Genomic DNA, 25,547 nt, shown 5'->3' with positions numbered 1-25,547 from the left:
ATCAAAGTCATAACATATATGTATGTTGGTTTTGAATCAATGGCCATGAAGTATATAGTTATTTATAAGGGACAATAATAACCATGTCCCTAATAATATGTAGTTGTTAAACAAAATTTAAATTTTAAAGGGGATCATGGCCTCCATGAAAGTTGTTGAATCGACTTATGTGTCACAATTTGATTCGTCAATATCATGTGACATTTATACCATAGTGTTATTGAAGTACAATCCAAGCATTATAAATCATATCAATCTCTATTCAAAAGAAATTAAAGCAAGCATTCAAATCATTCAAAATAATATCAAATTGGATTAACATGACCTTTAGCTGTGTAACTCAATTTTTTTTTCTGAAGGAACTATGCAACTGATGTGTTAGTTATGAATTTATAAATTTGATTAAGTTAAAACGGATGTGTCCTTATCTCAATAAGCTAGATTAATAATTTCTCAAAGCAATTCTACAATAATTTATTTCAGGGAAATTACAGAGCCATTCAAACAACAACAACTTAAATTAAACTTATTGTACCTCAACATATGTACTACAATTTTCTCCGAAATGCATGTACAACTTTCTACTTTTTTATTTTTATTTAATGCAACTTTCTACTATTTTATTTTTATTTAATGCAACTTTCTACTATTTTATTTTTATTTAATGCAACTATCTACTTTATTACTACTTAATTATGAAATAATAAAAAAAACATGTGTTGGGCACAACCCAAAAGCCGCCACCTCCTATCTATAAATAATTACCCACCTAGTAATCTTAAATCATTCCCACAAAGAAATCAAACAAAGATGGCTAAGAATAGTGCTTCCATCACTTCTTTCTACTCTTTTCTTTTGATATCTTCCATTCTATTTGCTTCATACTTTCATGCCTCAAAGGCACAAACCAATGCCCCACCAGCAGTAAAAGGGTTGTCCTATGGTTTCTTTGCCCAAACATGTCCTAACCTTGAAAACATTGTGAGAAAACATCTCACTAAGGTGTTCAAATCAGACAATGGCCAAGCTCCTGGCTTACTTCGTATCTTCTTTCATGATTGCTTTGTTCAGGTAATTATATTAAAGTGCAATTTAAAGTGAAGAATAACAAAGACTGAATTGAAATTGAGTTTAGTAGAAGAGACTAAACTTATATAACATGACGAAACAATTGTCCGAATCTCGAAATATATACGGGCCAAGGTTTAATCCATGGTGGGGTCCATTGGGAAAAAATATCAACATAAAATAAGGATTTAGTTGATATGTTTTGACTCTTGAAATATATACTAACCTATTTTGGTTTAGTTGTGTTGGCTTAAAATTTTGGAGTTTGCTTTTTTCAAGTTTTTAGTTTTGATTTTCCATATGAATTTTGTTAGGTTAGTTTAACTTTTTCAAAAAATATTGTATCTATGCGAAAATTCATACAATAATGATTTGTAATTGATTGAATATTTTTATTCACCGAGCCTAAAATTTAATATTATTAATTACTCTTATATTATTACAGCGAGTGGATCCTCTCTCGTGGAGATCCCTCCTATCTTCTGGAGTGCCCCACTATATCCACCTTTAATTACACTCTCCTTTTTTTGATATTACAAACACATTATCTCACTTATTACAAACTTGTATATGATCTAGTTAATTTTCCTAACAACTTTTTATATTCTAAAGTTTTCTTGCATGACTTAGTAGTTGATATATATGTATGTAGGGATGTGATGGATCAGTGCTACTGGATGGAAAGCCAGGAGAAAGAGATCAACCACAAAATGGAGGCATGAGAACAGAAGCTTTGAAAACTATTGATGATATTAGGGCTCTTGTCCATAAAGAGTGTGGAAGGATTGTTTCTTGTGCAGATATCACTGTCTTGGCTGGCCGTGAAGCTGTTTTCCTAGTAAACTCTATACTCCATTTTACTTTTATTTTATATAACTTTTTTTTGGTACATAATTATTTTTCTTACTAATCATGTTTTTGATGTTTTGTACATATATTACTATTATAAAAAATTGAATTAACAGTCCCCTTGAGCATAACTCAGTTGGCAGAAACATACATTATTATATGCAGAGGTCGGGGTTCGAACTCCGGACACCCCCATTTATTCACCTTGAAAAAGGTGAATTATAGCCACTAGGCTATTTGACCAAAAAAAATTAAAATAACAAAAAAAATTAAATTGGTCATCAAATTTTTTAAACAAATTTTATCTTTTTTCATAATATATATATATATATAATAAAAAGTCATGTGAAGTGTCCCCTGAGCATAGCTCAGTTGACAGGGACATACATTATTATATGCAGAGGCCCGAGTTTGACCCTCGGACATCCCACTTATTAACATTAAAAAGGGTGAATTTTAGCCACTAAAATACTTGAAAAAAAAAAAAAAAAAAAAAAAAAAGGTCATGTGAAGTTATGGTGAGAGTATAGTTTATATTATTTTCAAAGAAAATAGGAGACAGTGGTATCATTTCATAGACCTTTGTTGTAACATTAAATAGCTATTAACTATAAGTTTATTATAAAAGTTATTAATATTGTGAATCCAAAAAAAAAAAATATTATTCATTTTAGTAGTATCTAAACTTCACTTGTCATGAAAATAAAATATCACTACTAGTCACAACACACACACATATAAATATATAAAATAGTTTCTTATACATATATAGTACCGTTGATGCAGACTTAATCAAGATTGTGACCGAGTGAGTTTTACTTGTAAGATTATAGATTTAAATATTAATGCCCACTAGTTAATTCGACAACTGATCAGTAGGTAAAAATTACAGGAATAGAAAGAAAAAAATACGCAGCTAATTAAAAATTTATTTTGATTGACACATATTAATTAAGCAATGATATTGGTACAACCATTTGATAATAATTTATTGAACAATTTCTTCTTATCTCTTATTATTTTGTCAAAAATACTAAAGAGAAGAAGTAAAAACAAAATAAGAGTAAGAGAAACGGTTTTTCAAAAGTTATACCAGAGAATATGATTAGTTTATTAAGATCGCTGGTACTAAAAAACTTGAGTCTTTTTTTAATTACAAAATATTGACAAAGATTTTTCTGACAAACATTTTCTCACAATGTTAAATAATCGAGTTATAAACATTTGATATATACAAAATGCGAACATAGAGTTGAGTCTACTATAAAATATTAGACTTTCATGATATGACAAACAATTATTCTGATATCAATAGACAATGATGCATGTGTTTAATCGATGTTCAACAATATGCTCAATCTAATTATCTCGAATGTATGCTAACTTAGAAAATCAAACAAAATGTAATTTTTTTTAGAGGAAAATATTTAGCTAAAAACATTATAAAATATTTTACGCGGGGCCAGTCATTCAAAAAATTTATGATTATATATATATAGATAGATAAGTATATTCTTTCACAGCACATAAAAATTAGGCCACTTGATCAAAGACTTAGGTTTTTTCTCCCAACCAAAGTCTTGCTAGAAACCTAGAATATTAATTATCTTCAAAAAAAAAATTATCTCAAAGGCACAAACCCACGTTGCAAGACTCAAAAGTAAACTTTAATTATTATTTTTCAGACAATTGTTCTAACAACTTTTGACCTTTTCTTTTGTTTGACAACTCTTTTGTCATTTTCTAATCCTCAAACTTTAAAGTATTGTTAACTTTTTACATTATTCTATTCTTAGTTTTAATTTTCTAAATATGCTTTACCTAAAGGTTATATTTTATATTGACTATGCTAATACAGCTTTTTAGTAATATAATTATATTAGAAGACAGCTTTAAGAAAAGAGATAAGGATTGAGTTATTTTTGTTGATACATGTGAAAAATGATGCTAATCCTAGATAAAACCTAATATATAGAATCAAAAGCATCTTCTATCCCAAAAATAAATTAATGAAAAGCATATTTCAAAAGCCTGCTTGTATTTGATTTTTCTACTTGCATTGGACTTTGGATGTCTAAAATCGATTATACCACCAAAAGTTGCAAGATTGAACTTTGGAAATAATTGTCTACAAAAGAGTAGTTCAATGATTTCATTTGATTCTCTGCTACCAACAATAATTCTTCTCCTGTAAAAATTACGAGTCTGGTTAAGGAGTGTTCTAAGAAGCGTCCACTGATCAATGAATTGAGTAGTAAACTATTTATTAAAAAATCAAACACTTCAATTTTTAATGCATTAAATACACAAGTTTCAAAGTTACAAGATCATCAACTTATTATTTCTGACACTCGAAGAATGTCCTTAGGACACTTGTATGCATTTACCTAAACCTATTTATCAATATTTGTTTTTAATTTTTTTTTTAAATAATGGCATTTGGATGAACAAATTTGATACTATTCCAACACTATTTGGCATCATGGTAAAAAAAAAAAAAAACAAATATATAATATTATTCTTTTTCTTAAAAAAACTCGGTATCCGATCCAAGTACCGACTAATCTGATATTTAATATTATTCTTAATTGCAAATTTTTCATTTTCTAACCATGATTTCTCTCTTTTACCTTACCAGTCAGGAGGACCCAATTTTCCAGTACCACTAGGAAGAAAAGATGGAACATCTTTTAGCATAAAAGGAACAAGTAACCTACCCCAACCATTCAACAAAACAGATGTTACACTCAAAGTTTTTGCAGCCCAAAACTTTGATGTCACAGATGTTGTTGCATTATCAGGTGCACACACATTTGGTCGTGCACATTGTGGAACATTCTTCAATAGACTCTCTCCAGCGGACCCTACATTGGACAAAACCCTAGCTCAAAACCTTAAAAACACTTGCCCTAATGCAAATTCAGGTAACACTGCAAACCTAGACATAAGGACCCCGGCAACATTCGACAACAAATACTACCTTGATTTGATGAACAAACAAGGTTTGTTCACTTCCGACCAAGATTTGAACATTGATTCGAGGACGAAGGGTTTGGTTAATGATTTCGCTGTTAATCAGGGTTTGTTCTTTGAGAAGTTTGTTAATGCTTTTATTAAGGTGAGTCAGTTGAATGTTTTGGTTGGAAATCAAGGTGAAATTCGTGGTAAATGTAATGTGGTAAATGGTGGTAAGAAATCTGTTTTGTCTACTTTGGTGGAAGAGGGAATGGACTTGATTGAGCAATTTTAAATTTGAGGCATAGTTTGTTAATTATTTGTGTTGTTCTTCTAGTATTTTGTTGTTGATGTTGGCTTTTTGGTGTATTTTGGGGTTTTAATGTTTCTTGTTTTAATGTATGACTCTTGTAATAATAAGAACGGTTCACTAGTTCAATATGTACTTGAGTTTGCTATGGAAAGAAAATCTTGTTTTTCTTTCTTGTACTTATGTTACTTAATTATACTTTTACTCTTACTTTGCAATCTTTTCAATTTCAATGAATTATTTGGAGATTTTTAGACATGTAGTTAAATTTAAAAAAAAAAAAATGTAATTGGGTTTGTCAACTATTGAGAATCATGATATCATAGAAAAAGAAGAGAAAAATTAGGGTTTGTATTGAAAAATCATGGAAATGATACAAAATGGTAAAGTTTGTCCCTGTGAGCTTAGCTCAGTTGATAGAGACAGTGCATAATATATGTAAGGTTCGGGATTCAAACCCCAACCACCATAAAAAAAAAATGGTTAAGTTTGTAACAAAATGAGTAATTATCTACCTTATATACTAACTAAATAATGAGTCTAACTACTTGTATTTAAACAGCGTCTTTTAAGCCCTTCAAACATCTTGGAGTGTCTCCACAACATTCACTTCAAATGAACCAAAAAACTCCACTCTTGAAAGTAAGCAACCTAAGTTCAAATTAGACAGCAAAAACTTAACTATCAAGAGTAAATTATAACTCAAGATTTGACAAAAAAAACTATAACGGAAGATTTAACCACTTGAAGGAAGCAACAAAGCTTAACTAATTAAGCATCATAGGACAGAAGCTAACAACAACAAAGCCATTGGACCAAAGATTTAACCATCAAACAAAAACTATACCTCAAAGCTAATTTTCTTCTGTGTATATCCGTTACTTAATTATACTTTTAATCTAAGTTTGCAATCTTTAGCAACTATAATTACTTATCTAAATTATTTGGATAGATTTTTAAATATGTACTAAAATAAAGAAAAAATAATTTATTTGGGTTTGTCAACTAATATATTTTTTTGTTATTAGGTCCTTATTATATTACATTTGCCTAACGGTGAGAGATACTTACATTTGCCTAATTGAGGATTTCCGAGAAGCACCACCGTCACCCCTATCCACTTAAATACTCCATACCAAATTGCACTTGCAAAGCCACGTGTAATGTAAATATGTGATTCCGACTCATGCTCTTCATCAGGGTCGTCCCCGAGAATTCGGAGGCCCCGTTATAATTTTGACAAATTTTTATTTAATAAAAATTAAAAGAAAAAAAATCTAACGCCGTTTATAGTGACAGATACCTAAGTTGTAGTTAAATATAAGAGCAATGGTTCAAACATTACTTTAACCTAAAGACAAATAAACATTTATCAATGTACAATACATAATTAACAGCAAAATTAAATTGATGTCTTTCAGACTTTTATCTAAGAAAAAATGATATTAAGTGACAAATTTTTGTCGTAAGTACAAGTTTTTTTTTTTAAAATTTGAAGATCCTCTAAGTTTGAGGCCCTATGCCAAGTGCCTTGTAGCACTTGCACTTACGACACATCCTATAACCGCCCCATCCACAAAAACACACTCAAATGATTTAGGTATTGTTGTAATTTGGACTGTATTAATGTGATGTAATTCAAATAATCAGTGTTACTTGCATAATAAGTCATAATAAAAAATAATTGATCTCTCATCAATTAACTCTCCCTAAAGAATCTTCACAAAGTGTATGTGAGATAGCTAAATGTAACAGTTATCTCCAACAAAGTGGTATAACAGAACCAAGGTTTTGCAAGATTCATGGTTGCTTCAACTAGCATCAATGGAAATTTCCTTGCGACTACCAGTGATAAAGGGAAAAAAATTACGAACGTTTGATAGTGCAAATGAAGGTGATTTCCACGTATAAATATATGCTTGATTAGAAAGGAAAGACAACAAAGCCCTTTTGTGAATTCATCAATGTGTAGATGAAGATAGCTTCAGGAAAATTGTGCATTGTGCATTGTGCGACGTCAAAAGAGGTGATGACAAGACTATAGATCATAAATAGAATTTGGGCCACTTGCCACCACTTAAGGAAAGTAATGTTTGTTCAATAGATCTCTTAAATTGTTCAATCAATTAGGTCATCACACTCGATCATCTTTTTTGGTGTATAAACTTCGATCGGATCGTAACTCTTGATCGACATTTTTGTAGAAATGAGAGCAATTTTGAGGGGCCTATTGAGCAATCGTCAAGAAAAACAACTAAAATTAAAATAAGGTCCATTACTAAACAAAGCCCCTAAATTTCGGAACAAAATCCTAGAGTCAAACAGACTTACAGAACTCTCTTTTGGGCTTATTTAGGCCCAGATTCAACTTCCTATGTTATAAAATTTGATCTTTACTTTTTCCACTCCTTGTGTTTCTCGTGCGTCCTACTTTTTTCTCCAAAATACTCTTCGTTCAGAGTATATAATCTAAACTCTTATAGAAGGATGTTCGGATTATATAATTTAAAACATCCTGAAACACAAAATGGTGTTGTAATTGAGATGAAGGTCTCTACTAACAAATGTACGATCCCCACAAAAACTGCATAGCAACTTCAAGGATCGTATGAATGGTCAACGGTGGACATGGTATCAAGAATCACTCCCAACTGAAAACTAAGAAAGAATATTTTAGAATGAAAGAAAAGTGAAGAATGAGTGAAAATTTTGAAGGCTATTTATGGCCATAAAATGTTCCTAGACTGTAACTACAATCAAAAGAAACGTTTAGAATGTGTAGACCGACCAATAATGCCTTTAACACACCACAAATCGTCCAAACATTCCTTGTAATGCCACAATCCACATTCTTGGATGGTTCGGATTATATAATTTAAAGTCTTATAAGAAAATTCAGATTATATAATCTGAGTCATGCCTAGATTATGTTGAAACTTGAGACTTAGAGAGTTTGACGGGGCTTAAAACACAAAATTTAATTTCAACGATATATCTTAAAAATAACAATTACAACAACGTAATAAATTAAACAACATAATACAAAAATGTAAAACAACATAGTAAAACACACACGCGCGCGCCCGCTCACACACACACACACACAAAGGGTCATGGATCGGCCAAAATTAAATCTTTATATGGTCTATTAATAAAAGCCCTGGTTTCTTCGTAGTTCTTGGGTCGGAAAAAAATTCAAATATCTTCAAAAGATCTGACCAAGGAAGCGTCCAACTCGATCAATCATTTAGAACTATACTGGTAAAATAAGGAGAACATGATTCTCACATCATCGTCGCTCTTGAGCTTCATTTGGGTGAATTAGACGCTTCCATCTAATTCGGTCATTGGACGATGATACTTAACATCGTCCACTATCCACGTGTCTCAGCGGTTGATTTGGTCGGGTTGATCTTTCTACCTAGACAGTCTAACAATAACTCGGAACCTGAAGAGATTGGGTTTTCCCCATTGTAGTAAATTACATCTATCTTGATGTTTAGATCTACCAGATAAGTGTTCATAGTTATTTGTTCTCTTTTACAGCATGTAAATGACTTATCTGAAACCAACTCGAAAATTAAATGATCTATCTGAAACCTTAGAAACTTAAAGGACATATACGAAACAAACTCGAATCTTAAAGGACCTATCTGAAACCTTAGAAATTTAAAGGATCTATCTAAAACAAACGTGAAACTTAAAGGACCCAAAGAGGTATTTGGCCTTATTATCATCTAGAGATAGTATGAACGGGTCAAAGGGCAATGACCCACTTTGTAAATTTGCACCCACTGCCTGAGTGTAAGTTTGTTTTGTTTGGGTGTAAGTTTGCTCTGCATGTGTGTAAGGTTTCTCATCAGAGGCTCCTTCTCCTACCAGATTTTACTTTACCCTCCCCATCTCCATTTTTAGGATTCGAGAGGAAACAAACCTTACCTAGCTTTGTTTCCCTTCCATCTTCTTCCACTAAAATTTTAGTTTTAGTTGTCTAGTAATTTCTTGTAATAAGTATTATGTTAATGAATATGTACTATGAAAGTATTGATCAATTAATAAAACGAGAATTCGTATCATGTCTATCTATTTACATTTATTTTACTTTTTTGTCATTTCCAATTATGTTATTATAAATAATGTATGCTACAACTGTTTTGAAATTTTGAGCAAAACAATGTTCCAGGTTATATAAACCGAAAATCCTCAAAAAAAAAAAAAAAAAAGTGTTCATATTATTATATAATCGAAACAAATAAATAGTTAAAAAAGACTCAAGATTAATTAATATATGTGTGTATGTTTTTTGAATTTTTTATTTTTTATTTTTTATTTTTTAAAAGCGGTTAATATATACAATTAATTTATTTTTAAGAGAAATATATATATACTTTTTTTTACGAAGTAAATATATATTTTATCATTTTTAATGACAAAATATATACTTAACAATCTTGAAAACATAGGAATTATTAAGAATTGATATACCATGGATTTAAAAACCTTTGACTGAGGTAGTTTTAACATACACAGCTCATTGTATTAGTGATAATATCAAGAGATGTGTCCTAAATTATGTAAGTTACTCGTTGACAACGATAATTTGTATCATGACAAATATTACGTATGCTTGGAAATGATATTTAAAACAAAAACCAATGTGCTATATGGTTGTTGTTTAGCCCGTGAAATACAATTTCACAGGGTATTTTTTTACTAAAAATAATTGATATTTGTATAATAAATTGATAGAGTACATGGATGCAAAACAAATTTACTAAAAATGAAAAAATTATTATGCAAACAAACTCACAACATCTATGTTAATATAATAAAACAACAAGTACATAAATCTACAAATACAACTATATTCAAATGTTCGAAATACTTGCGCGAATATACAACTATATTCAAAGAAAAAATGTGTCTTATTAGTCCCTAGCACCTCAAAAACAATCATTAACAGAAAGAAATTTCATATATTTTAGAGATTACATTCTAATGATTAGAGGAGAAAAAAGAAGATCACATTCTTCTTATTTTCATTCATATACTTTATGGACTAGATGAACTAAATTAATGTCCACAAGTCGTTAATGAATGAAAATTCTTTCCCGTATATATCCTTCTTTTCTAAGTTAAGTTTACACAATCATTATATATCAAGAATAGTTAAATTTAATATTAAAGTAGTTTAAAGTAATTAAGTTAAATTTAACTATATCTACACGACATTTTATATTGGTGAAATCATGAGTGTTCGTAGTGCGGTTTGGTTCGGTTTGATTCGGTTTTAAGGTTAAAGGTTATCCGAACCGCAAGATAAAAAAACATGCAGTTTGGTTTGGTTCGGTTGACTTTTTAAATAAAATCCGAACCAAACCAACGCGGTTTGGGTTGGATTGGTTGGTGCGGTTTTTTCGAGACAATAATTATTTTGTTTCCCACATTAAAATCGAGTTGAAAATCAATGACAAAACATATTTTCAAGCAATGTTTCCGACAATATTTTAAATTTCAACAAAAATTACAATTTTATTTTCACCAAATCGTATAAATAAAATTAAAAACGTGAACAAAAAGTAATTATATTATGTAAGAAATGTAAAACACTAAGATTTTATCTTTCTATAATATTTCAAGTAATACGTAAATATATTTTTCAAATAAAATACAAAGAAGAAACTTAACCAGATAAAAAAAAAAAATATCAATTTTTAAAAGTTTCTATGAGTCTTGGTTTATTTTACATAGGTTCAATTAACATTTTTCTTAAGTTGCGGTTTGGCTCGATTTGATTTGGGTTGTAAAATAAAAACCTTAAACCGAACCAAACAATACTGTTGAATAAAAAAGTGATCTGAATACATCCAAATCAAATACAGTCTTTTACAGTTTCGGTTTAGGTTGGTTCGGTTTTTGGTTTTTCTATTGAATTGGTTTGATTTTGAACACCCCTCGATGAAACAACAAAAACAAAATATATAAAGATTTCAATGCACAAACAATATATATCAAGAGCAAGAGTATTGCATGTTCGAACCTCACCTTATAAGGTTTAATAACAGTTTTGGCCCCCCTTATTTCAAGAAGTTGTCATTTTGACCCCCTAACAAAATAAAATAAAAAAGCGCCCCCTAAGTATTGTCCATTTTCCAATTTTGACCCCCTAGATCAATTTTGACTAAGTCAAAGTTTATCTGGATGTCACGAGTGTAATTTTTTTTATTATAAAATAAAACTTTTTGACCAAAAGTGCCTGAAGCCTAAAGGCTACACTTAGCCAACAAGATAATAACAATTAAACCAATTTACATTTTAACCTCATCATTTTTTTTTAATCATTATTATCAAAAGGATATATACAATGTAAGTAACGTTTATTCTCTACGTAAATAATAATACAAAATAGTAATAAACATTGATTTTAACAAATTATTATTGAAAGACAATAATTACAAATGGAAAAAAATATAAAATCGAACATTCTTATCAAACATACACTAGTTATGAATAGGTGGTTTTCTCTTAACTGCTGCATAATCCATAGTGGAGACAACATAATCTTCATGCTTAACTCCTCCATTACCCGTATGTCTTGCATGAAATTCAAATGAGTCTATCCTCAAATTTCGTGCATATGCTACAAATAAAAATAAATAAAACTAGGTTACACAAGCTTAAAAATAATTTCCACTTCTGCAATATTTGAACGTTAATTACAAAACTGCCAAAATGTTGTTTTTTCTTTTTTTAAAAATAAACTCACACACAATGCGAGGTCTTGCAATTTCGGCATTTGCCAGTTGAGTTAGGACTTCTAGACAAATGTTTGTTTTTTTTATATAAAATGAAGAAAACAACAAACACAATATATACAAGGGCGGAGCCACCCCCCAGCTAGCCTGGACACTAGCTCAGGCTCAGCTCCAATTTTCTTTGTAGCAAACCTAGCCATTACTAGAACTTTTAGTTTTTTATGCTGATTTTTATGTAAATTCCGCAGGAAACACATTTCCTGCAGATTTTGCTTAGGATTTCCTGCAGATTCTGTAGGAAATGTGAAATTATCTGCAGGAAATGTGAAATTATTCCCAGGAAGAAAGTAACATTTTGCGATAATTTTTTTGCCCAAGCTCTATAAAATTTCTGACTCCGTCACTGAATATATATGTGTGTGTAAAAATTATTTAAAATAGAATTATACAAAAATAATGTAATAGTGAACTTGCATACCTTACAAACTGTTTTTGTAAAGATGACAAACTAATATACAAAACTTCATAAAATAAGAATAAAATTAAAGAAAAATAAGTATACCTCCCAGAAGAAATGATGAAAAGCAGCATAGAACTAAGAATGCTATTAGAAGTACTATTTTTCTTGATTGTCCTTGCTTCATGTCTTTATTTCTGATGAATTATAAAAAATAAAATAAAAAATGATGGCTTTTACTAGACCCAGAATTGAACTAGCATATATGCTTTAATATACTTCATTACTTCCTTCGATATATTCTGATATTCTTAAGTGGAACCAAAAAATGTTACGTATTTATAAACATAGCATGGTAAGAATACATACAAAGTAGAAGTTATTACATGCCATCACACTCCCAAAAACCAGAAATGGAACTTAATCTGTGTGTTTTTGTTTTATTTTCAAACTCATAAAAGGGTAGCAATGGCAAGAAACAAAATAGTCCTACTTTTGTCTCTAATTATGTTAATTTCATAATAATTGCAATGCAGTTTTGTTTTCTTTGCTTCATGTCATATTAAATGGTTTTGTTTTTTAGTTGTGCAATATGTCGTGACCTTAGCTCAATTGGTTAAGGATAATGTATAATATATGCAAAGTTTGAGCCACTACCAAAATAACTAGACTCGCAAATACCCCGAACTCATATCTTTCCAGACAAAATTGTGAAATAACATCAATAGGTGTTTCACATAAAACGAGTTCAGAGAGCCAACTCGACCTGGGACACCGGTTCCGGGGTTTGAACTTGGATGTTGTCATTTGAGTGTGCATGGTTTTATTCTATTTTTATTTTTTCAGCATTTCAACCACGCTAACCATAAAAAATAAAAAATAAAAAAAATACAATAACCCAGCAATCAAAGAGGCAAATCTAGTTGAAATATCAATTTTATCACTTAAACTTTTAAAAATATGATATTCAAGCTATAGGTTTCTTTTTAGTTTCGCATAGGTCACCAAAGTTCCTTCCACTTTCATTTGAGGTAATCATATTCAAGACATATCGGACACATATCGGACACTAAATGTGGATAGCTCATCCAACTGATATTCAATCCTAATTTGCCGCTATTTCAAGGGTCTAGTACAACACTATTTTCGTTAATACATAGATTAAAAATATATACAATTTAAATACATATAAAAATCAAAACAAAATTAACCCTTAATGTTAAAAAGTACAGGCAAAATAAAATCAACCCCCTTGAAGAAATTTAGAATACAAAAAAAAAAATATATAAAAAAGCAAAGAGCAAAACCGGCATCAACAACCGTAAATTGCCATATGGATAGAATCTGTGGACAAATTACAGATTTACAAGGGAAACTTCTTAGAGAAGCAACCCCTGAAATCTAAAGTTTCAAAATAAAATAAATGCATTGAAAAACTTTACAGTGGACATTTAAGACTCCAAACCAATCGCTCGGTCGACATAAGCATACCAAAAATGTAACAAGAATTAGCTCCACCCTCTTATCATTTCTTGCACGATCCAAAGAGCAAGATAATCCGGACAAGGAATTGTGATGGTTGTTGGCTTCATTTGCAGTTTTTGCAGAAGATAGATCAGATAAAAAATTTAATGGATAAACCAATAGACAAGAATAGGACTAGTCTGCATGCATATCCATGGCAGAATCATTATTGGAACTAACTGCATTTGATTCGCTGCTTTGATTGTGCAGAAAGCTGCGATTTCCACCCTCACCAATTTGATAAAGCTGAAGATTTCGACGAACAGGGCTTGATAATGCATTTGAAAACACCGAGTTCTTTGGCTGATTTTCACAATAATCGGAGCGGAGTCCTTGCCCGGCCCCAGCTATTGTTTGGCCAGAAGATCCTGAAGTGACTGGAAAGCCTGAACTGGTGACAGGCATCATTGGTTGCGGCTGCTGGTTTTGCAGTGGTGCTCTGGGTGACATGGATGGCTCTTCTCCACAATAATCTAACTCATTCTGCAAATGGTGAAGTAAAATTTTAATCATATATTTACTTAGGCATCCCAAATGTCACGCTACATCTTCTATGTTACCACCCTCTTATTTGTTTAACAATGCATAACTGAAAGATAACAAAATAACTACAACGCCTAGATACTTGATATGACTTTTTATATTAATAATCCCTCTGGTCCTATTTATAAGAGATATTTGGGTCAACAATAGTTGATGTATTTGGAACAAATTCTTAACTAGATACATCACCTTTTGTTGACCTAAATGTTTCTTCTATATAGGACCAGAGGGAGTATATAACTATATATGCAGATGGTTATCATATCATACAAAAGCATATTCATAATCATAACAATAAGCCTAAATGCATATTTTCTCTCTCTTATCAAATATAAAATATAGATAAGGGCTTGTGTATTATGATCTTCCCCCTTAATAGTTATTTTCTACGAGAGGATTCCTCAAGTGCATAGATACTTATCAAATGTTATCAAATCCTGGCTGTTGGTGTCTAAGAAACGGCTACCAACAAATGGGATGACCAAAAAGCCCAAATGAAAAACCGCAGAGAATGCAGTCGTCGAGACGTCAACTCTTGGGGGATGACCAAAAAGCCCGAATGAAACACCACAAGACAACTCTAGCAATTCTAGAAAATGATCACTGCCATCAACAAGAGATCATGTACATCCATCAATATCCCACAACCATGACTCATTTTTTAGATCTTCTCAGAGTAAATGGAGAAATTTGTACTTCACTTATGCTCACAACAAGATGAAGAACAAGGCTGTATGAAGCTTAATTACAAGATCTTTTAGTTATACCCCAAAATAATGAAGTATCCTAAATGTATCGGTCAATAATCTGTTTTAAAAATTTGGAAGATACTCCTAGGACGCGGATCAATGGGTATCATATGCACACCAGTATAGGATATGATTTACTCCATCAATTTTGGAAAACCTAAGCCATACGGATAAATGGAAAAATGAAAACAATAGTAACAATCCCATAGTTCTATTTTCCGAGAATTTTCAATCACAATCACCATTGCCGAAGGAAGATGCCAGCCAAACAACCGCCGTCTAAAAATATGGCGAATAGTGTGGCCTCATTTGGCAGGTAGAATAAAAATACAGCATACATGTGCGCCAAATATACTACAAAAAAAAAAAAATTTAAAATGAAACATACAGAGTCAATGTCTTCCTAAACCCCAAATATAATCATTTTATTCTCTATTTAGTAAAGCGGCCACACAACAGTAATACAGAATAGAATTTGAAGGAGACAAAAAGAAAATACAAAAGGAGCTGGAAAAGGAAGGAGATGGAAAACAATTTAAAAAGAAGCAATGAGGGAATAAAAATGAAGAAAAAAATAATAGCATTAAAAAAATATTAAAATTAGTGTGATGAACCCCAACTCAAATTCATTTTTGACATTTAACAGCCACCATGCGAGATAGCTAACGGTCAGCTTAACTCACATTCAACAGCAACTGGTAAAATGATGAATTGGTATAACATTTCGAAAATAGGGAACAAATCAATTTGTTAAAAGATTAAAAAAAAAAAAGTGAATTTTAATCAACAAAAGCATATGTTATCCTGAAAAATAAGAAGCAACGGAGAGAAAAGGTTAACATCTAAATTAAAAATAAAGAGGTAAATAAAAGGTTTAACATACGTTGTCAATATAAATTCGTTTTACACTTGCATCCAATGGGATGCCTCCATTTTTCCCTTCATACCATCAATTTTAAAATGCAAATATAAAAGTAGGGTGAACTTGTAAAATAGTAGATTTTCATCAGATGTAATGTAGATTTTCATCAGATGTAATTGTTAAACATGTGTCAAATCTGAAAAAAAAAATTGAAACGAATAGACAGAAAAGATAACATAGTTGACCAGATGCAGCCATCAGAGGATTCTCACCGGAGAAAGTTGCCAGAAGATGGTTGGCTGAGAAAAAAATGACAGCAATGGCATGCATTTGAAAGTTGAAGATACGGAACAGAAATGAGAAACAAGAGGTTGCATCTTTTACAACTTTTAAAATCCTAGTGTTTTCAGGCGGGGTCGTATGAGAAAGGAGATTGTTATTGTATTCTCTACCATATATGATTTACTGTTCACCAGTCCCTCGGGCAATTTATACCATCTCAAGCCCACACGAAAGGATAACACATTCCAAATAATCATGTTTGCAAAAATGAAACATGGAACAGGACATATTTTATGCATGAGAAAAAACAAGATGCATTTCCCACTTCAAGTTTTAGCCGATTCATTCACCGGGCCTTCCCAATATAAAAACCTTTCAACATCAATCAAAATACTACACAGAATAACAGGTAACATTAGGGCAAACCACAACCACTTGACAACCAAAAAGGGAAAACCATGCCCATAATCACGTCAATAGTCTATTACCATATGGTAGGCATCGACAACCACTTTTGTGGCTGTATCAGCCAAATATTCCCAACAAATTTACAAATATAAGCTATTCCATGAAATTGCAGCTGTCCTTTGAAACAACTGACCATTACATTACACTAATGCATAGTTTGAACTAAACCAGCTCTGCGAAGCTGCTTCATGTTCAAATACGATACATTTGCAATAATGCCCTTTCTTGCCATAATTTCGATCATTTGTTGCAGTCTACCTCTCTCAAAACGCAAATGTTTCATCGATTGTGCACAAGGGCTTGTAAGTTTATGTACAGCCCACCAGTACTATACGTATATGTTTTGTATTGTATGTTTGTTTTTTACATAGTTCCCCACTTCCAATCAGCAGAAGCATGCATAAATAAATGATACAAGAATAATACTATAGAAAACTAACCTGAATGTAGTTAACTACATCAACTGTTGCAACCCTCGACCCTCCTTCTTCTTGTTTCCAAATCCACTGATAAAGTTTTTCCTGATATCATTAGAACATTCAACATTAATAAATTATCAATAGAATGTTGAAACAGCAATATTAAAAGCAAGTCCTGGATTAGATACATAAATATACTGAATCAACCAGAACACGAGCAATCCATGAGCCAATGGCAAAGAATAATGAGATAGCAAGTTATAAACTAAGGCTCTCTTTTGGAGGGTTTGGAAAAATTCTTCAAATCCTTTTCATGTTGTTATAATACTATCAAAATTAAAAATCATCGGCATTCCCTTCTCATTCTCTACAAAAATACTCTTTCAAATAAAGTGAAAATTTCTCTCTTTCCCTCTCCTTCCCTCCTCCCAAATCCCTTTTCTCCTTTCCAAACTCCCAAACAAAGCCTAAAATTCAAAATCCCTTAAAAATGACAAATGCCAAAGTATTTGAGCTCAAACAAGCAAAATAGGATAGAAAAAAAATTACAATAATCACTTGAACCTATCACAAAACCAATTAAGCTACACAAAAGGTGAGAAAGACTAAGCATTGAGTAACCATGAACAGAATAAGAGTAACATGGGTATTTAACAATCACAGATATCAGAAAATAGTGGATTATCAAAATTCTGCAATGCAATAGTGTTATAGCGCCACTATATCCGCTATCTGACAACAATTTGTACTAAAGAGTGTATCGCAGAACAATAGCTGCTATGTTGTAGAAGTATGGGCGCAGAACAAAATAGTGTTTCACAATGTTAATGGGACAAACCGCTATTGTTCTGCAATACACTATTTAGTACAAAATGTTGTCAGATAGCAGAGCCATACTGTATGGCGCCGCTATAGCTACTATTTAACAACACTTCCGAACAAAAAAAATCAAGCATCGACACACTACCATCAACATAAATAAATCACAAAAAAATAACACAACCCACCAACTCTTCTCTACTACATGAGAAAATTCAACAACATCAAAATAATGTTTGATCAAGTGACAAACAGGTACCACCTTAAACTCACACCTGAGCGGGAATCCCGAAATTCGAACCCGGTTAATCATGAGACATATTTGGCCTAACAATTTCAGTATTGTCAATTGAGCTAGGTCTTAACAACATTTTATTAGAGCAACAACATTACAACCATAAACACTAAAATCAAACTTTTTTATTTTTTGAAGAAACTAAAATAACCCACCAAAATTAGCACCGGGGAACCTAAGACATTGAGAGGAGCACACTTCAAGGTTCCAAGCCAACAACACCAAAATCAAACATAAAAATGACAAACAAAAAAAAAACATTTAAACAAAACAAAAACCTGCATAAAACCAAATACAACCAAGGGGGTGTTGAGTTTGAATCCGAATAAACCACGAAAAAAACATCTTACCTGTCAATTTTGATATTGTCAGTTGAGCTAAGTCTTACAAACACGCGCTAACATTACAAACAAAAAACAAAATTAAACTTAAAAACAACAAACAAACAAAAAAAAAAACATTACAGAAAACAAAAACATAATAAAAACAGATACAACTAAATCAAAATCACATTTTATAAGTGTAATTATATGTGTGGGTGACACCGGGTCATCTAATACAAGGAGTGCCCGTGCTTCACAGCTTGAACTAGGTTTTTACAAAGTCTTACAGAAATCATAACATTTTATTCGACCAACAACATTACAACCTTAAAAAAAAAAAAACATCATTTCAACAAAACAAATAAAACCAAACACAACTAAATAAAAATTACATTTAAAAAATAATAATAATTTAAAAAATAAAAACAATTCAAAAGAAGAGAGATTTGGTGTATCCATACAAGAGCGTTACGTTCACCAGCATGAAATGAAAGCTTCTGATGATTCATGGCATGAGAGTAAAGCTGAGAAAGAGAATTAGCAGCGGTGGAGAAGGAAGCATACATAGTCCGATCGACTTCGTCGAGACTTGAAGCGGCGGACTTGCGTTTCTTGGCCATTGGAATCGGCGGAGATCGGTGGTGGTGGAATGAGGGTTGTTGTTGATTCGGCTTTTAAGGGGGAGATTATGGAAAGAGAGGGACTCATGGTGGGTATGTTTTGTGTGAGAGATAGGTTATAATTGCTGGATTGTGATGATTGAGATTATGATGATAACTTCCTTTTTCGGCTAGTATTTTCAAATTGAAAACTGACATATGGACAGTCCTAGATTCATGAATGGTGGAATTGATTTGTAAATAGTAAAACAACGCAAGAAAAATAAATTTTTATAGTATTGAATATTTTTGGTTTTATACGATATTTTATGAATAAAATGTTATTTCGATATTTTAAATAATTTGAATGTGAGATAAAAATTTGTGATGTGGTGTAGTGAGAGATATGAATTCTAGTTTGTTTGTTTTGTCACTTATTCTTTTTAGTTTGTTATGTCTTTGAAACTGTTTTATACTCCCTCCGGTCATATTTACAAGAGACAATTGACTTTTTAGATACATTGAATAATGTATGTATCAAAAACCTAAACCAAATACATAAATTATTTAATGTATCTAAAAAGTAAATTGTCTCTTATAAATAGGACCGGAAGTAGTAATTGAATATATGAAGTTGTCTTGCTATGTCCTTTATTTTTTTAGCACATCAAATGCACTGAGAGCTATGAAGCCTAGATACATAATACGATACGGCACCGATATATCGATACAGGAATATTTTAAAATTCAAGATACAATACGGCTTAGTTACTTCAACAAAAAAAAATTAAATTTAAACTACATTGAGTGGGACCCAAATGATGTGACTATAATGAAACATACAAGATAATATTAATTGAAGTTCATAATTGGAGGTGCTCTTGTGTTTCGTTGTTTTGTGTACTTGAAGCTTTTCAAGTAGGTTAGTTACTCACAATGGAGATTGGATTATTGATAAAGTTAGGTCCTTTGACATCTAATATTGATCATGAAATCTAGGAGTTAAGATGCAAACTATTGTCTTTTTCCAACCCCATTAAACCATCAAAGACAGGTAGACGCATAAGTGAGAGCGAGTTCTCATATTGTAAGCGGACTCTTTCGGATTTTAGAACAATAGAACCCTCTTGTTTGCTCAAGACCCCCTCAATTACGACACAAATCCATTAGGAGCTATCTCCCGATCAGCTTTTCTGCAGCTGAGCAACCTTGGTGGAAAGAAAGTTGACATGAGGCATCCAAACTGAAAAACCGAACCAAACTATTCTCTAATGGAGCTAAAAGAATTGTCAATGCAAGTGTTTGTTTCTTAAGGATAAGGAAATAAAAATTCCGTTTGCACTTCATCAATGAAAATCAACGCCAACTCTCTTATTTGGGATCAATCGTTGAAGACCGCAAAAGGTTCATTTCAAGTTTTCAAAGGTTAATTTTGCCATGTTCGTCGAGAGATGAATCAAGCTGCTCACTATTTAGCTAAATTTGCATTACTATCTTGTACTAGTTTTATGTGGGTTAGAGAAACTCCTCCTTGTATAGCTGCAACGTCGTGGCTTTTGACTTATTGCCACCTTTATTTAAATCAATACTTTCAAAAAAAAAAAAAAATACAATTACACATCAAAACAATAAAAGTAGGAAAATTATAAAACTCATTTTATCTAATCTCATTCAACTCTTATCTTCCATCTTTTGTTTCCAATTACCAAAAATTGATGCCCACAGATATAAATTCATTTTCATATTATTGAAAGCTAAATAAGTTAAACATGAAATGAGTCATTAGCACTAGTCCCACAACTTTTCCGGAACAAAGTTTTAAATGTACAATTTGAATAGTTTGAAAACAGAATTTTTTAAATATTTCTATATATATACATTAAAAAATTTATTGGCTCAATGTAATTTGCTCCCTTTAGAAACACAACTTTGGAGACAAGGTATAAGAAAAACTACATTCTTCAAAAACCGTGTTTGTAGAAGTAGCAATTTTCCTTGAAAAAACCATATGGTTACATAAACAGCTTAAATTAAGGACCTATTTGGATTGTCTCATTTGAGAAATACAAAAACAACTTATTTAAATAACTTTATGACAATTTTCATAAGCTTTTTTAAAGTTATTTTCACAAGCTCGCCATTATAGCTTATAAAAACTTAACAACTACCGATAATTTATCCTTTGCCAGAAACACGGCATATGAAAGGTTATACATAAGCAATGATAAGCACTTGTGCTATAAGCTGCAAATGAGTTGTTTGTCCAAACAGCCCTAAGTAGCAAATATATGCTATGACAAGCATTTAGGCTATAAAAATATTAAGTGCATCTGAATATAATAGATAAACTTCAATTATCTCCTTCCAAAAACTCACTACTAAAAAGCACATAAATAATTTCAACATCCCTATTAAACATCTTGGCAACTTATAAAACCATGTAACTCATCACCAGGTCATGGAAACAACAAAATTTTGTAACAGAAAATAACAAACATGAAACATTGCAAACATGTCTAAACGAAATTTAAACTTTCTTTCCCTGATAACTTCTCTTCTGCAAACAAAAACAGAAACACTTTAACGCTTCTTAGAGACACCAACGGTCTTTCCTCTGCGTCCAGTAGTCTTGGTATGCTGTCCACGAACACGAAGACCCCAGTAATGTCTCAAACCTCGGTGATTCCTGCACAATTCAAATTGAACTATTAACATCTATGATATACTGACAATAAAACACAATGACAGGAACATATTCTCAAAAAAAGTATACACAAAAAAAAAAAAAAAAAAAGGAAGTCGCATTCATGCCATCCCAACAGAAAATTTACAAAACAAACTACCAACCAACTTGAAGAATTGCTGCTTGAGATTTAAACCGACGCTAATTTGAATATGCTTATAGTTATTAAAACAAAAACAAAAACACTCCAACATAAAATATCTCAGAGGGTGGGATTCGCTACATGGGTCAAAACACAAAATATACCAACATAACTTACTCCACATGGTGGAGTTTACAGAATGGGACATGCATAGAGCAAAATCATTGGCCTCTAAATCACTTTTACTAGTTCTGCCAACAGTTTTTCTAAATATTCCTCGAGCGATTGGACCACCTTTCATTTGATCTATACCCTCCTTAATTCTGGATCTATAGGTCTCTTCTACACACATGACCAAACGAACTAAGTCTGGACTTTACCATCTTTTAATTCGAAATCTTAAAATCTCTCTAGTGTTATCATGCATAATCCTAACTCGTCTAATATTCCCATTTACCCAGCAAAACATTGGCATCACTGAAACAGTGAGTTTATTCTTGTGTACATGTCACATATAACAGAATTGAGAAGAAAACATAAAATCTGTTTCTTATTTTTTCTTTTGGATTGTCTATTCTTTTATTGTCTTTTACTATTCATTTCATTTTACATTTTTTATCTTTAAAAGAAACATCAAATTTTAATTGATCAATAAAACCTGTCTTGGACACTTACGGGATCAAGTCGAACCGCCCAAATAGAAAACTCAAAATGATCGATAATATAATGGTGGAAAAGAACAAAAACAGAAAAAAATATCAAACATGAAAAAAGGTCTAATGATATTGTTGTCGTGCAGGTTGAAAACAAACATAATTGGGAAGATAGCATATATATCTATGTAGCACCGACACAACTTCAACAACGACAAATGTATTAACATCCGATCGCTATTGGCAAAACATAAACTACAGAAGTGGCAACAAACCATTTTTTTTTGTGGTGTAATCAAAATATAAACTATCTGTCTAATGAGAATGAGAAATGTTGATTCAGTAAATGCAAAACATAATCAACAGATGTGGTAGCAGAAACATCCAATACCTTCCATTTTCTCAAATAATTATGTGCACATGTGTAATCAAAACATAAACTATCTGTCTAATGAAACAGAAAAAAGTTGATTGAGGAAAGAAAGTCGAGGGAGGGACAGTGTGTCCTTAACAATCAAAAAATCATGTTTCGATAACTTTAACAAAAAAACAACCTATGTCGGATAGACACATTTTACTTAGTATGGTTCATGATTGAGAAGTACCATTCCACATGATGATATACGCACCAGTTAGCCAAACAATTCATTCGTTATTATAATATGAAAAGGACATAAACAACCAATCGCAGCAACAAAAGCTTTCCAAAGACGTAAACAAATAACAAAAGCTCTTTCATATTAGGTGAGAAGGCAAGTATAGAAACACAATGAAAATCAAAATAGAAAACAGATTGTATCGATTAATAACAAAACCTCTTGCACAATATATGAAAATCAAAATAGAAAACTGATTGTGCCAACGAAAATAAAAAATGAATGCAATTCATTACTAATTACTAATGAGTACCACAAAACTACTGAACAAACATGACAAACATGCAAAATTCTAACGAAAACAACAATTCCAAACTGTATAGAATGACTATTAACTCTTTCTGATAAGAATATCTGATCAATCAAAGTTCTGTATTTAATTATATTAATCAATTAACAATAACAATTCAATCATATAATATTGAATGTACAAATATAATCACCTGATCTTCTTCAAGCGCTCCAAATCATCCCTCAACTTCATGTCCAGTTGATTTGAAACAACTTGAGAAAACTTGCCATCCTTGTAATCCTTCTTTCTGTTCAAAAACCAATCAGGGACCTTGAATTGCCTAGGGTTGGCAACCACAGTCATAATGTTCTCCAATTCAGCAGCAGTCAACTCACCAGCTCTGAAAATCAAAACAATTCAACAAATAATCACTTAACTTGAAAATTGTTAAAACCCGTTTCAGCATTAATCATGAAATCCAAATTAAAAAGAAAAAAAAATACACATGGCAGTATAAACCTAATTGCAGTATAAGGCCCTGTGTGGATAATCAGCTAATTTGAAGCTTATAGTACAAGTGCTTATCATAATGATAAGCTATTTCCACAGGAAATGATAGAATAAAGGTAAGTTGTTTTTGTATATGTTATAAGCTGTTTCCAAAAGCTATCTTGGACAGCTTATAAAAATAAGTTTAAATAAGTTTATGAAACTGTCATAAGTTGATTTCATAAAAATTCTCCTAAACAACTTAACAAAATTAATGCCAGTAGACCATAAACCTTAAAACTAATTGAACAACAAAAATCCCTTGGCAGTATAAACCTAATCAAACATGAAGTTCTGCACAACATACAAATAATCACTAAACTAATTAAACTTGAAGAATTTAAAACCAATTCCAATTTCATTAAGATATGAATCCTAAAATGAAAATTAAAATCATACTAAAAAATTAAAATTTAAAATCCATTTCAGTATAAATCATGAGGTTAAAAGAACTCCAATTTCACTAGAAATAAGAAACTCCAAACAATAAAAAAAAATACTAACAAATGCAAAAATCACACTAAAAAATTAAAACCCATTACAGTATAAATCATAAAATTAAAAAATTAAAAATACCCATTTCATAAACAATAACAATAACAAAAATAAATAATCAAAGCAGAAAAACAAAAGGATTAATGAAATAATACCTCTTGTTCATGTCAACATCAGCTTTCTTGCAACAAATGTTAGCAAATCTTCTTCCAATACCTTTGATTGAAGTCATAGCAAACTGTATCTTCTGCTTTCCATCAACGTTGGTATTCAACACACGCAGAATGTGTTGAAACTCTTCGTTCGCTACCAAAGACTGCAAAATTCATCACAAAAATTCAAACAAAAATCCAAAAAAACATTAAAAAATTTGAAAAAAATGGATTTGAATTGGAGGATAGAGATTATGAGATTGTTGAAGAAAATGGAGATGTACCATGTTTGTTGATTTTGCGGGGAGATGGGAGGGAGAGGGAGGTAGGCGGCGGCGAAGATCTGAACTCTTCTGCTTTCTTGTGTGATGTTTGAGTTGAAGGAGGGGAGTTAGTCTACTTATTTATTATTAGGGTTTTCGGATGAGTGAGGGAAATGACGAATTCACCCTAAAATTGTTAATCTATGAGATGATTTTTTTTTTTGGTAAAATAAATTTTTTATGTTTGTAATAAATCAAATTTCATTTTTAACAGGTTTTTAATCTCCATATAAAACTGGGTTAAACGTGTTTTATCATATAATATAGGTCATTTCGGGTGTGTTTGGTTTGCAAAGAAGTAAGTACGGGACATAACAGTAAAAGATAGAACAACACAACACAAGGCATAACAGCACAGGACAAATTTGTATGACATTGAATAATT

General features: G+C 31.4%; 3 protein-coding genes across 3 annotated transcripts; 1 reads left to right on the top strand and 2 right to left on the bottom strand.

The window, feature by feature from the left end:
- The first annotated feature begins 778 nt into the window (after positions 1 to 778).
- LOC25496290 (peroxidase 12) lies at positions 779 to 5,392 on the top strand. Its single transcript, XM_013596571.3, has 3 exons — positions 779 to 1,071; positions 1,721 to 1,906; positions 4,556 to 5,392. Exons 1-3 carry the CDS (start codon positions 811 to 813, stop codon positions 5,165 to 5,167), a joined length of 1,059 nt encoding a protein of 352 aa, XP_013452025.1. The 5' UTR covers positions 779 to 810; the 3' UTR covers positions 5,168 to 5,392.
- An 8,193-nt stretch (positions 5,393 to 13,585) lies between these two features.
- On the bottom strand, positions 13,586 to 19,462 carry LOC25496288 (uncharacterized). Its single transcript, XM_013596568.3, has 3 exons — positions 19,140 to 19,462; positions 17,263 to 17,343; positions 13,586 to 14,401 (listed from the first exon to the last, which is right to left on the bottom strand). The coding sequence occupies exons 1-3, from the start codon at positions 19,296 to 19,298 to the stop codon at positions 14,054 to 14,056; spliced, it is 588 nt and encodes a 195-aa protein (XP_013452022.1). The 5' UTR covers positions 19,299 to 19,462; the 3' UTR covers positions 13,586 to 14,053.
- Positions 19,463 to 21,597: 2,135 nt separating this feature from the next.
- LOC25496287 (40S ribosomal protein S18) lies at positions 21,598 to 25,281 on the bottom strand. Its single transcript, XM_013596567.3, has 4 exons — positions 25,124 to 25,281; positions 24,843 to 25,003; positions 23,855 to 24,043; positions 21,598 to 21,963 (listed from the first exon to the last, which is right to left on the bottom strand). The coding sequence occupies exons 1-4, from the start codon at positions 25,124 to 25,126 to the stop codon at positions 21,858 to 21,860; spliced, it is 459 nt and encodes a 152-aa protein (XP_013452021.1). The 5' UTR covers positions 25,127 to 25,281; the 3' UTR covers positions 21,598 to 21,857.
- Positions 25,282 to 25,547: the final 266 nt, after the last annotated feature.

This window comes from Medicago truncatula, chromosome 6, assembly GCF_003473485.1.
Source record: "Medicago truncatula cultivar Jemalong A17 chromosome 6, MtrunA17r5.0-ANR, whole genome shotgun sequence".
In the NCBI taxonomy this organism is placed as follows: domain Eukaryota; kingdom Viridiplantae; phylum Streptophyta; class Magnoliopsida; order Fabales; family Fabaceae; genus Medicago; species Medicago truncatula.
The sequence above is the reverse complement of the archived record's forward strand: the minus strand, read 5'-3'. Positions and strand labels throughout refer to the sequence as shown.

Excerpts from the sequence above, each read along its gene's own strand:
- LOC25496290 (XM_013596571.3), top strand. The coding sequence starts at position 811 with ATGGCTAAGAATAGTGCTTCCATCACTTCTTTCTACTCTTTTCTTTTG. Across the intron at positions 1,072-1,720 it reads TTCATGATTGCTTTGTTCAG|GGATGTGATGGATCAGTGCT; the intron begins GTAATTATATTA and ends ATATGTATGTAG. Across the intron at positions 1,907-4,555 it reads GCCGTGAAGCTGTTTTCCTA|TCAGGAGGACCCAATTTTCC; the intron begins GTAAACTCTATA and ends TTACCTTACCAG.
- LOC25496288 (XM_013596568.3), bottom strand. The coding sequence starts at position 19,298 with ATGGCCAAGAAACGCAAGTCCGCCGCTTCAAGTCTCGACGAAGTCGAT. Across the intron at positions 17,344-19,139 it reads CTGGTGAACGTAACGCTCTT|GAAAAACTTTATCAGTGGAT; the intron begins GTATGGATACAC and ends TAATGATATCAG. Across the intron at positions 14,402-17,262 it reads ATGTAGTTAACTACATTCAG|AATGAGTTAGATTATTGTGG; the intron begins GTTAGTTTTCTA and ends CACCATTTGCAG.
- LOC25496287 (XM_013596567.3), bottom strand. Across the intron at positions 24,044-24,842 it reads GATGTTGACATGAACAAGAG|AGCTGGTGAGTTGACTGCTG; the intron begins GTATTATTTCAT and ends TTTGATTTTCAG. Across the intron at positions 21,964-23,854 it reads GAGCGCTTGAAGAAGATCAG|GAATCACCGAGGTTTGAGAC; the intron begins GTGATTATATTT and ends TGAATTGTGCAG.